We start from the raw sequence: 10,990 nt of genomic DNA, 5'->3' as shown, positions 1-10,990 counted from the left end.
GTAGAGGCCCAGAGGCTGAATCATCTTGTGAGGCCTGGCTAAGGAACTGCTGGGAGGAGTGACAGCTGGAAAGGGTGGTGGGAGGTAGCAACACAGATAATCAATAAACAATCTATATTAAAGAATAGAAGAGAGTTTTATTTGCTCCAAGATGAGGACTGGCCCAGGAGTGTAGCCTCCACCGAGGAAGAAAACACTACAGTGAAGCATGGTTTTCAGCAGTTTTATACCATGTCAGAACAAAGAACATATATCAGACATGGCAGAGGTACATTCCTTCAAGGTTTCAACAGAGATGTATAGTTAAAAATTATCAGATACATAGTGAGTGAGCATGACCTTGGCATCTGGGACGGGAACTTTATCTTCCAAGGAATACTAGCATCGGTGTCATAGGAAGGGAAGCATTTCTCCCTATTGTCAGAGTGGGCATGCTTTACTGTAATGGTTAAAACAAATGTACAACATATATTTGACAGACCATAAGTCAGGCTGTTCCAGTTTACATAAAGTTCAGGCCACATCAGGTATAAGCCTGACTGGCTTCCCCAGCCCCAATATACAAAAATTTCTTCAGTCAGAGGCAATGTGGGAGGCATATGACAAAGGGACTGCTTTCCTTCCCAGAGTAAGGCACACAGTATGCCGGCGCCGATTAGTACATGGAAGGGAAAAATGATTTTACGGCGATAGGAGAGCGACTTAATCCAGGTAGTGTTCCTAAAGCGGACCCCTTTCCCTTTGAACATCTAGGCAGTACCAGCTGCTGGCGCCGGAATCGACCGCCAAGATGGCGGCGCCCTCTCGGAAGCCGATTAGCACGCTGCCATGTGTTGCCGGTGAACGTACGGACTACGCCATCTTACGGAATCAGACTCCAAGATGGAGGCGTCCAGAAATACAGGCGTGGCCATGTTTCCTGAGAACGTTAAGGACTCGCCGCCGTACGGTCTCAGTAGTCAAGATGGCGGCGCCTGAGAGACTGTCGGAGCTCTAGGCAGGCTACCGACTTGTTTGTCGCGGAGCCGACGCACTGGGCCTGCGCAGTAGGAGTACGGTGCCTGGGAGGCACGACGAAAAGCGGAAGTGCTTGTAAGGCGCCTTTGCAACGGCCGGGGACGCCGCTAAGGGGGTCTGTGTAGGTTCGCGGGTCGCTGGCGGGGTTCGTGAAGGGGTGCGCTGGCAGCGGAGAGATGGTGAGTACGAGGTCCCAGGGGGGAGTCGGCGGTAGAGGCCAGTGGGGTTGGAAATGGTGGTGTCCATCGGCAGACGCATGGGGGTTTGTGGTGAACCATAACGGGAGTCAGTGGTCAGAATGGGGCGGGGGGCTGTTTCGAGCCTTAGAATGATGGAGGTCTGATGGTCAGACTTTTTTACTCGTGTGTGAACCATCTGAGAGTTATGTCATGAGCCATTATGGGGGTCTGTAATGGAAGTTTAGTGGTAGTTCCTTGGGGGTCCGAATGGGGGATTCTTTGTGCAGAGTGATGAGGGGTTTGCGAAGAGTTGTACTGGGCAGTCTGGAGTGAGCCGTGATGAACCTGTATCGGGGGATCTAGGGGGGCGGGGCTGTCTGTGAGGTTAGTGACGGAGGATCTGAGGGGAACCGTGCTGTCTTGAGACCCGGTGATGGGGGTCTGTGAGGAGCCATGACGGGGACAAAATGTAGTGAGTGATGCGGTGTTTGTAACGAGCAGCAACTAGTTCAGTGGGTGAATAGAGTGATGGGGTGGCAGCGGGGTAAGCGATTGGAAGTTCTGAGGCAGAGTGATGGGGGTTTATGAGCAGGCTAAGGGGGTGTCAGCGGTGAGTGAGGGGGGTGGTCTGTGGGGACTATGGTGGAGAGGTTTATGAGGAGCCATGGTGGGAAGTCTGTTGGCAGACTGTTGAGGTCTGTGGTGAGCCGTGATGGAGCTGTACTGGAGGGACGTGGCATCATGATGGGGGTTCTCTAAGGAGCCATGATGGGGGCTCCCACAGGAGGCGGATGCTTCAGACCCAGAGCCTCCAGATGCCGGGGAGGACAGCAAGTCAGAGAACGGGGAAAACGCGCCCATCTACTGCATCTGCCGCAAACCAGACATCAACTGCTTCATGATGTGAGCCGGGGAGTGGTGGGCGGGATGGACCCCTGGCCGGGTGGGGAGAGGCCGATGGGTCCGGCCCCTCACATCCCCCTCCCTCGCCCCATCCTCCGCAGCGGCTGTGACAACTGCAATGAGTGGTTTCATGGGGACTGCATCCGGATCACTGAGAAGATGGCCAAGGCCATCCGGGAGTGGTACTGCCGGGAGTGCCGAGGTGAGGGGCCGGAGTGGACAGGGCAGGCAGCTGGGGCTGCCAGGGAGGAGGAGGAGGGGCCTTAATGGGAGAGTGGTTCACGGGGAGTCGTGATCTGCGTCTGTGGGCGGAGGGATTGTTGGTCAGTGCTAAGCCGGAATGGAGGCTCCATCGTGAGCTGTGATAGAAAGCTCCACCGGAAGGGACAGCTCTGCCCTGGGGTAGGGAGACAGAGCAGGCGGGTGGGACCGAAGAGGAGAGAAGAGGAAGAAGGAGTTCTGGGGCCATCCAAATCCCCCGGTGCCAACCCACGCTGGCTCCACCCTCTACCCCGCAGAGAAGGACCCCAAGCTGGAGATCCGCTATCGGCACAAGAAGTCACGGGAGCGGGACAGCACTGAGCGAGACGGCAGTGAGCCCCGGGATGAGGGTGGAGGGCGCAAGAGGCCTGCCCCGGATCTGGACCTGCAGCGCCGGGCGGGGTCAGGGACAGGGGTTGGGGCCATGCTTGCTCGGGGCTCTGCTTCGCCCCACAAATCCTCTCCACAGCCCCTGGTGGCCACACCCAGCCAGGTGAGTGGCCGCGATGGCTGGGCTAGGGGAGGTGATCCCATCTCAGGCCCTGCTTGGTTCCTGAGCTCTGTTGTGGGCGCCTCTCGCTAGCATCACCAGCAGCAGCAGCAGATCAAACGGTCAGCCCGTATGTGTGGCGAGTGTGAGGCCTGCCGGCGCACCGAGGACTGTGGCCATTGTGACTTCTGCCGAGACATGAAGAAGTTTGGGGGCCCCAACAAGATCCGGCAGAAGTGCCGGCTGCGTCAGTGCCAGCTTCGGGCCCGGGTGAGCATGGGCAGAGCTGGACGGGGTCAGATGGGGGGCCAGGATGTCTGGGAAGAGCTGATTGAGGCTAGGATGGGTGGGCTGGGTGGGGTGGGGCCTAACTGCATGCGGACAGGTGGGGAGGGGCCCGGCTGGTTCAGATGAGTGGGGCGTGACCAGATGTGCTGGGCTAGCGGGGAGCCCCCAACCCCAGACGCGCAGGGTAGGGCCAGGCATTCCTAGGTGGTCAGACATGTCAGTGCAGCTGAGGCAGGGCCAAGCATGTCCTGGCGGTGGGGGACGGGAGGCGCTGGTGTGTCTAGGGAGGCGAGGCGGGGCTGGTTGGTGGAGTGGGGCGCTTGTGGGAAGGGCTAGGGCAGGGTCCCCTCCATCCACCTGGGGCTGACCTGGGCCTTCCTCCCGCCGGCACAGGAATCGTACAAGTACTTCCCTTCCTCGGTGAGTCCAGCCCCCCAGGGCGGGCGGGGCCTGCGGGCAGGGCGGTCAGGGCCAGTCCTGAGATTCTGCCCCGCAGCTCTCGCCAGTGACGCCCTCAGAGTCCCTGCCAAGGCCTCGCCGGCCACTGCCCGCCCAGCAGCAGCCACAGCCATCGCAGAAGCTGGGGCGCATCCGCGAGGACGAGGGGGCAGTGGCATCAGCAGCAGTCAAGGAGCCGCCTGAGGCTACGGCTACACCCGAGCCGCTCTCGGACGAGGACCTCCCGCTGGACCCTGACCTGTACCAGGACTTCTGTGCAGGGGCCTTTGATGACCACGGCCTGGTGAGCAGACGGAGCGTCCCGTGGCGGAAGGGTAGAGGTTACAGAAGCAGAGAGTGTCCGTAACGAGGAGAGAGGAGGCAGAGGGTATGGAAGGCTGACGCGGGGACCGAGCAGGTGGGGGGGAAGTCACGAGTGGAGCAGGAGAGTCAGCGTATGCCTCTCGCAGCCCTGGATGAGTGACACGGAGGAGTCCCCGTTCCTGGACCCTGCGCTGCGGAAGAGGGCGGTGAAAGTGAAGCACGTGAAGCGTCGGGAGAAGAAGTCTGAGAAGAAGGTGACCGAGAGGGTGCAGTGGGTGTGCGGAGGGAGGGCAAAGGTCAGGGGCTGAAGGGCTGGGATGCAGGGGGAAACAGGGCTCCAGGGCTGACTTCAGCTGCGCCCTGCCCTGGCCCGTCTTGCTCCACAGAAGGAAGAAAGATACAAGCGGCATCGGCAGAAGCAGAAGCACAAGGACAAATGGAAGCACCCGGAGCGCGCTGACGCCAAGGACCCCGCGTCGCTGCCGCAGTGCCTGGGCCCTGGCTGTGTGCGCGCTGCCCAGCCCGGCTCCAAGTATTGCTCAGACGATTGCGGCATGAAGCTGGCAGCCAAGTGAGTCATTGCGGAGGGTTCAGGGGAGTCAGGGAGTACAGGGTGGGGCATGACCAGAGCCCTCTGTGTGTCTGCCAGTCAGTCACCGTTCAGTCAACCAAGCACCCGCCGGGCCGTCCACCTGCTCCCCCATCCATCTGTCTGTCCACCCAGCCATCTGCCCTTCGGTCACCTGGTTCCTTATCCTTTCACCATTGAGTCACCAATCTGCTCTGTGCCCTTGGATCACCCCGCTCATCTTACTGCCTTGCCTCCTTCTCTGCTCACCCAATTCACCGCTTCCCTGCAGCCGCATCTACGAGATCCTCCCCCAGCGCATCCAGCAGTGGCAGCAGAGCCCCTGCATTGCTGAAGAGCACGGCAAGAAGCTGCTTGAACGCATCCGCCGGGAGCAGCAGAGCGCCCGCACCCGCCTTCAGGAAATGGAGCGCCGATTCCACGAGCTCGAGGCCATTATCCTGCGGGCCAAACAGCAGGCTGTGCGCGAGGACGAGGAGGTGAGCGGGCGCGGGCACAGCAGTGGCGCACGGCCCAGTACCTGCTCCCGCCTGGCCTCATCGTCCCCTCCCCCCCGTGCAGAGCAATGAGGGTGACAGCGATGACACGGACCTGCAGATCTTCTGCGTCTCCTGCGGGCACCCCATCAACCCACGTGTTGCCTTGCGCCACATGGAGCGCTGCTACGCCAAGGTCAGGGTGTCGGCCTGAGGGGGCGGACGGTGTGGGGACATCACTGGGTCCCTGGGGGCGGGGGTGCCATCTCGCGAGGGCATGCGGCGCACATCCACAGTCCCTCCGTTTGTGCTCACCCCTCCAGTACGAAAGCCAGACGTCCTTTGGGTCCATGTACCCGACCCGCATCGAGGGGTGAGTGTGGCCGCTGTGGGGGATAGCGGGGCCGGGCCTGGGCGCCACCCTCCGCTTCCTCTGCTACCTTCTCTGCTCCACACCCCCAGGGCCACAAGACTCTTCTGCGACGTCTACAATCCTCAGAGCAAGACATACTGCAAGCGGCTCCAGGTGCTGTGCCCCGAGCACTCACGGGACCCCAAAGTAAGCTTTTCCCTCAGCTCTCCCCATTCTGTCCCCCTCCCTTCCCCCGGGCCACATTTCTCCCTTCCTCCCTCTCCCACTTCCCTTTTTCCTGCCGGCCCACTTCCACAGCCCCCACTTGCCCTGCATGCCTCTCCTTTTTCCTGTTGCATCACCTCCTACTCCTCTCCTCCCGACCCCCGCCTTCCTCCTCTCCTCCTCCCCTCTCCATTCCTTCCCAGCGCCCCCGGCCCCCATTCCTGTCCTCCTCCCTGCCTCACCACCCCGCACTCATGCCCACCCCGGTCTCCCTGCAGGTGCCAGCTGACGAGGTATGTGGGTGCCCCCTTGTACGTGACGTCTTCGAGCTCACGGGTGACTTCTGCCGCCTGCCCAAGCGCCAGTGCAACCGCCACTACTGCTGGGAGAAGCTGCGGCGTGCCGAGGTGGACCTGGAGCGCGTGCGCGTGGTAGGTCTTGGCGGCGGATGCGGCGGGGCGGGGGGCTCGGGGAGCCCCTTCTCACGTCTCCTCCTGCTCCCCTGGCAGTGGTACAAGCTGGACGAGCTGTTTGAGCAGGAGCGCAACGTCCGCACCGCCATGACCAACCGCGCGGGCTTACTGGCCCTGATGCTGCACCAAACCATCCAGCACGACCCACTCACGACCGACCTGCGCTCCAGTGCCGACCGCTGAGCCCCAGCGGTCCAGACGCCTCCCGCCCTGTGCCGCACGCGGGAGCGGCCCCGGAGCCCCCATTTGTCTGCTCTGCCATTCATGTTCCTCCCACGGTCCCTGAGTTTCTCCCTGTGCCCGTCCACCGTTGGACCGCCTGTTTGCCCTTACCACAGGCCTCGGAACTTCCTCACGTCCTTGTCTGTTCCTCTGCCTCCCTGTTCTTTGTGCCTGGGAGGGGCTGCGGAGTCTGCGCACCCTTGCCTCCCCCACTCTGGTTTTGTTAATAAAATTTTGATGAACCAAAAAAGCTAACTATGGACGGTCTCCAAACTTTTTTCCGTTGCAACTGCTTTCCCGCGCCCCTAGAGTAGAGTGGCATACCTGTACTCTGGAGAGGCTGCAGTATGGATGTAGGCTGCACATATCCAGTCGGCGCCCACTCTGTGGTCTGCAGGCTCCGCCTTGGTCTGTGGGGATATGAGGTGCTGAGGGAGAGTCCAGGGACCTACACTGTCAGCCTGTCCTCTCATTGTGTGACAGTGGGTATACAGTCAGTGCTCAGTCTGTGTATGTCTGATTCATCATTCCTGTGTGAGCAGGAGTTTTCTTACTTACTTTTATTGATGGTCTCCAGACCAGAGTTGTATGAAATGATGGACACAAGGCCCTCCTCTCTCTCCAGAAACCCCTCTCTCGGGACCCGTGTACAGCAGGAGCCCACTGGGTTTGTGTCGGGAGCACCAGCCTGTCCTCTCATTGTCAGGTGCAGTCAGCCACACAACACTACCTTTCCAGCATGGACCTGCTCTCACGGGCCTCCTGTTTACCTTCAGAGCAGCATCAGCTCTCCCCTAGTGGAAGAAGCTCTGGCCATCGCCAGGCATGACTTGTCCCTAGGCGCTCTAGTGACTCCAGCGGGGAAGAGAGAACGGGACACAATAGCCCTGGGGGAGATCTTATGTTTTAAAGCAGGATAAGAAAATTTAAGCATAACATACTCCCTACCTGTATTGGGCCCTCGCCAATGGGCAATGTGCATCTGCATTATACATAAACCAGACCTCCTCAAAGGCAGGAATGTCTGCTCAACCATAAAGATCAATTTTTTCCTTCTCGATGCCAGCAATGTAACTCCTTAGACGATAACATTCTTAATTCTTTCCTAATTTTGTAAGGGGTCATGGTGACCTGGTGCTGCTTCCTATGTGCAGATCTGGACTATGTATTGTTGGTGAACTTTATGTAAGATGTCAGTGTGTCATTTTGATGTACGACCCTTTGTCTCAAAAATGTATATAACTTCTAACAGGCGGAATAGTCCTCAGAGTTTTCTGAACAACTCCTGTGGTTCTAATCCTCAGGTTGGCTCAAATAAAATTCTCTATTTCTCCTTTAGATTGACTGTTGATTAATTTTTCATCAACATAGGTCTTATTCTGTTCAGCATCTCTAGTTGAAGTGGATATTGTTGAATATTAGGCGGAGGCTTGGAGTTGTCAACAGTCATTTAAATAGGAGTGGCTGACACAGAGGTATATAGTGACAGGGAAACATTTTATAGGCTATACATGTTATCAATCACATTGACTTGTTGCACAAAGATTGTACGTGTACTTTTAGCAGTAGAATTTAAGCAAGCAGTGATACACGCCATGCATAGCTTGATAGCTAGGAGAAGGATAATAATACATACAGTGAAAATAATAATCATCTGTAAAACAGAGCAAAAAAAATTACCTAATCCTGAGGAGAGCCAATGAAACAGATCATTAAAAGGGTCTTTTTTTTTTTTTTATTTGGCGGTACGCGAGCCTCTCACTGTTGTGGCCTCTCTTGTTGCGAAGCACAGGCTCCGGACGCCCAGGCTCAGCGGCCATGGCTCACGGGCCCATCCGCTCCGCGGCATGTGGGATCTTCCCGGACCGGGGCACGAACCCGTGTCCCCTGCATCGGCAGGCGGACTCTCAACCACTGTGCCACCATGGAAGCCCAGGGTCTTTTTTTTTTTAATGTCATAACCATTTTGCCTCTTAAAAATTGTATCCAGGAGCATCTCTACTTCTGCAGAGGTATTGATACAAGTGCAACAAGTAGTGTGAGCAAGAGCACAACTCCTTGTGTAGCCAGTAGAAAATCGAAGGTAGGGACCTCCCTGGCGGTCCAGTAATCAGGACTCCGTGCTTCCACTGCAGGGGACGTGGGTTTGATCCCCGGTCAGGGAACTAGGATCCTGCAACCAGTGAGGCCAAAAAAACAAAAAAAAAGATTAGAAAAAAAAAAAGAAAAGAATATCGAAGGTAACTATTATCCAATACTATTTAGGTTAAGGAACTGAGGGATGTCTCTTGTGCTGAATGCTTTTTGTAATCTCTTCGGCTATTTGACCAACGGGTGGCTGATAGATTTATGACCACACCTCTCTCTCTTTTTTTTTTTGTCCCCTGCATCGGCAGGCGGACTCTCAACCAACTGCGCCACCAGGGAAGCTCCACATCTCTCTTTACCTATACTCCTTCACTAGGAATCAAGATTCTCAAAAGACTTTCCTACCAGGTATCTTGGTATCCTAATAACATGGATCTCTTCTGTAATGGAGAGAGAAAGGAGTTTTATCTGTCTCTTTTATGTAGACAATGGGATAACATAACATCCCAATAAGCATAAACCTTCTACCTGTCAGCTCTTAAGATATTTATGTGCCCATTTCCAATGCCATATATGAAGACAAAACCTGAGGATGCAAGTGATCCCAAAGTTGCAAGTCCAACAATCGGTTAAATGGCCCCCAGTAGCTATACTCTGTGACAACTTTACTAAAGAATTTTCTTTCCCTCCTAAACACTGGGTCAAAAGTATAGCCAGAGTAAAACAATAACTCTCAATGTTGACAGAGAATCAGACAGTTGGTAAACAGTACAACTGAACCAGTAGGATGGGTCTTACAGGGCTGGTCTGGACTCTGGTTAGCTGTCTGCTACTATTGTCGACTTCTTCTCATCCCAGCTTGGTGAAGCTTGTCTTAGTCGAAGTCAGGTGTCAGAAACAGGGGTCACGGTCCATTTAGGAGCAGAAGCCTTTTTAAAAAATGAGAGATAGGAACCTAGGAGTTTACTCCTTTGAGCTTTGCAGCACAGGGGTTAGTTAATAATACTTGACATGGTCCTTTCCAACGCAGCTGCAAAGCATCTTGTATTTATGCCTTTTCCAATGGACAAAATCTCCAGGTTGCAGTCCACGATCCATAAGGTCTTCATTTCCCGGGAGCTCACGGTGAAAGGAATGTTACCAGCTTTTCATTTTCTTTAAGGGCCTTAACGAGTCCCTGACGATAATGCAACATATCACACCCTTATGCAATGCTGGTTCATACATGCCTTCATCTGGGCACATAGGTCGTCCAGCGGTTATTTCAAAAGGACACAGTTGATGCTTACCAAAAGGAGTGGACCTAAGGTTGAGAAGCACCGATGGGAGAGCTTCTGGCCATGAAAGATGAGAAGCCCCTGAGAGTTTTGTCAGTTGAGTTTTGATAGTGCTGTTGGTTCTTTCTAACAGTCCTGAAGATTGGAGGGGTGGTGATAAGTGCATTAAAGATGCTGCATTATTGGCTAAATGTCATAAATAGATTTAATTATTTGTCTGGCAAAGTGAGTCCCTGGTCACTATGTAACTCAGAAGGAATTCCCCAAACAGGAATTATTATTTCCAATAGTGATTTACCTACTGTTATACCCATTGCTCTCCTGCAGGGAAAAGCTTCAACCCAGTGTGAAAACATACAGGTCATCACCAAGATTATTTATATCCTTGAGGTGGTGGCATTTGGACAAAGTCCAATTGCCATACCTCAAAGGGTCCCTTAGGAAGAAGAATGTGGCCTTGTGCCCCATGAAGTGGTTTTCTGGGATTATATTTAGGATACAGAGTACAGCGAGTACATACCTTATGAGCTACCATAGAGAATGTTTCCAAAACTATAGTTTTCCCCCATAAAACCATCTTTCAGGTGCCTAATGAGTTAGAGAATATACATGCTGGAGTAACAGCCATTGTGCTCTAACAGACACTGCAGGTTTTTAAAATCCGGTCCAAAGCATATTTGTGTGATGGGTTCAGAAATTCCCCCCTTTTGTAGCCACATCTGTTTATCTTCTTTAGTGGCGATTTCTTGAGCCTATGGAAGGAAATGTTTTACTGGGTTAGCAGGCTTCACAGAGAGCAGTGGAAGTTCTCAGAGCTGAACAGGATGAATTTTTAAAGTTGTCTGTTTGTCTGCAGCATCAGCAAGCTAATTTCCTTTAGCTTCCTTAATGTCAGATTTGGGATGCCCCAGTGTTTTAATACTTGCCAACTGTTTTGGTAGTTGTATGGAACTACAACCTGCAGTTAAGAACTCTGCAACCTGTTTCCATTTTTCATAGGCTGCCCTGAAGTGGTTCAAAACCCTTGTTTCCATAGCATTCCAAAGTCATGTGCCACGCCAAAGGCATAACAACCGCCAGTATATATATGGACTATCTGGCCTTTGCCTAGTTGACAAGCTCGGGTTGAGGCAATTCATTAGGCTTGCTGTGTGGACTTTGTTTCTGGTAAATAAGAGCTTTCTCTTATGTCCACTGTGGATGTTATTGCATATCCAGCTCAGTAATGTCCCTGTTCATCCCTTAAACAGGGTCCTTCTGTGAACCTAATTAAATCAACATTATCAATAGAAATTCCTTATAAATCATACCTGGAACAAGAAGATAATCTGTTAATAAAATGCAGTCGTGGTTGTTTTCTTCCTGTGGTGCTGGAAGCAAAGTTGCAG

The 10,990-nt window shown here is 54.0% G+C and overlaps 1 protein-coding gene across 3 annotated transcripts; it reads left to right on the top strand.

Moving 5' to 3' along the window:
- The first annotated feature begins 1,058 nt into the window (after positions 1–1,058).
- Positions 1,059–6,488, top strand: CXXC1 (CXXC finger protein 1). 3 transcript variants are annotated; one of them, XM_024132338.3, is made up of 15 exons: positions 1,059–1,196; positions 1,981–2,099; positions 2,201–2,301; positions 2,618–2,853; positions 2,944–3,120; positions 3,532–3,558; positions 3,635–3,880; positions 4,047–4,154; positions 4,287–4,471; positions 4,761–4,968; positions 5,051–5,161; positions 5,289–5,338; positions 5,428–5,524; positions 5,821–5,973; positions 6,052–6,488. In XM_024132338.3, the coding sequence occupies exons 1-15, from the start codon at positions 1,194–1,196 to the stop codon at positions 6,196–6,198; spliced, it is 1,968 nt and encodes a 655-aa protein (XP_023988106.1). In that variant the 5' UTR covers positions 1,059–1,193; the 3' UTR covers positions 6,199–6,488. The 3 variants fall into 3 exon arrangements, with proteins under 3 accessions (XP_023988106.1, XP_028336443.1, XP_023988107.1); XM_028480642.2 differs by having other exon boundaries at positions 1,957–2,099; XM_024132339.3 differs by lacking the exon at positions 3,532–3,558.
- Positions 6,489–10,990: the final 4,502 nt, after the last annotated feature.

This window comes from Physeter macrocephalus, chromosome 19, assembly GCF_002837175.3.
Source record: "Physeter macrocephalus isolate SW-GA chromosome 19, ASM283717v5, whole genome shotgun sequence".
Classification (NCBI taxonomy): Eukaryota; Metazoa; Chordata; class Mammalia; order Artiodactyla; family Physeteridae; genus Physeter; species Physeter macrocephalus.
Note: the sequence above shows the minus strand (reverse complement) of the source record. Positions and strands in the feature narration are given on the sequence as shown.

Excerpts from the sequence above, each read along its gene's own strand:
- CXXC1 (XM_024132338.3), top strand. Across the intron at positions 4,472-4,760 it reads GGCATGAAGCTGGCAGCCAA|CCGCATCTACGAGATCCTCC; the intron begins GTGAGTCATTGC and ends GCTTCCCTGCAG. Across the intron at positions 5,162-5,288 it reads TGGAGCGCTGCTACGCCAAG|TACGAAAGCCAGACGTCCTT; the intron begins GTCAGGGTGTCG and ends TCACCCCTCCAG.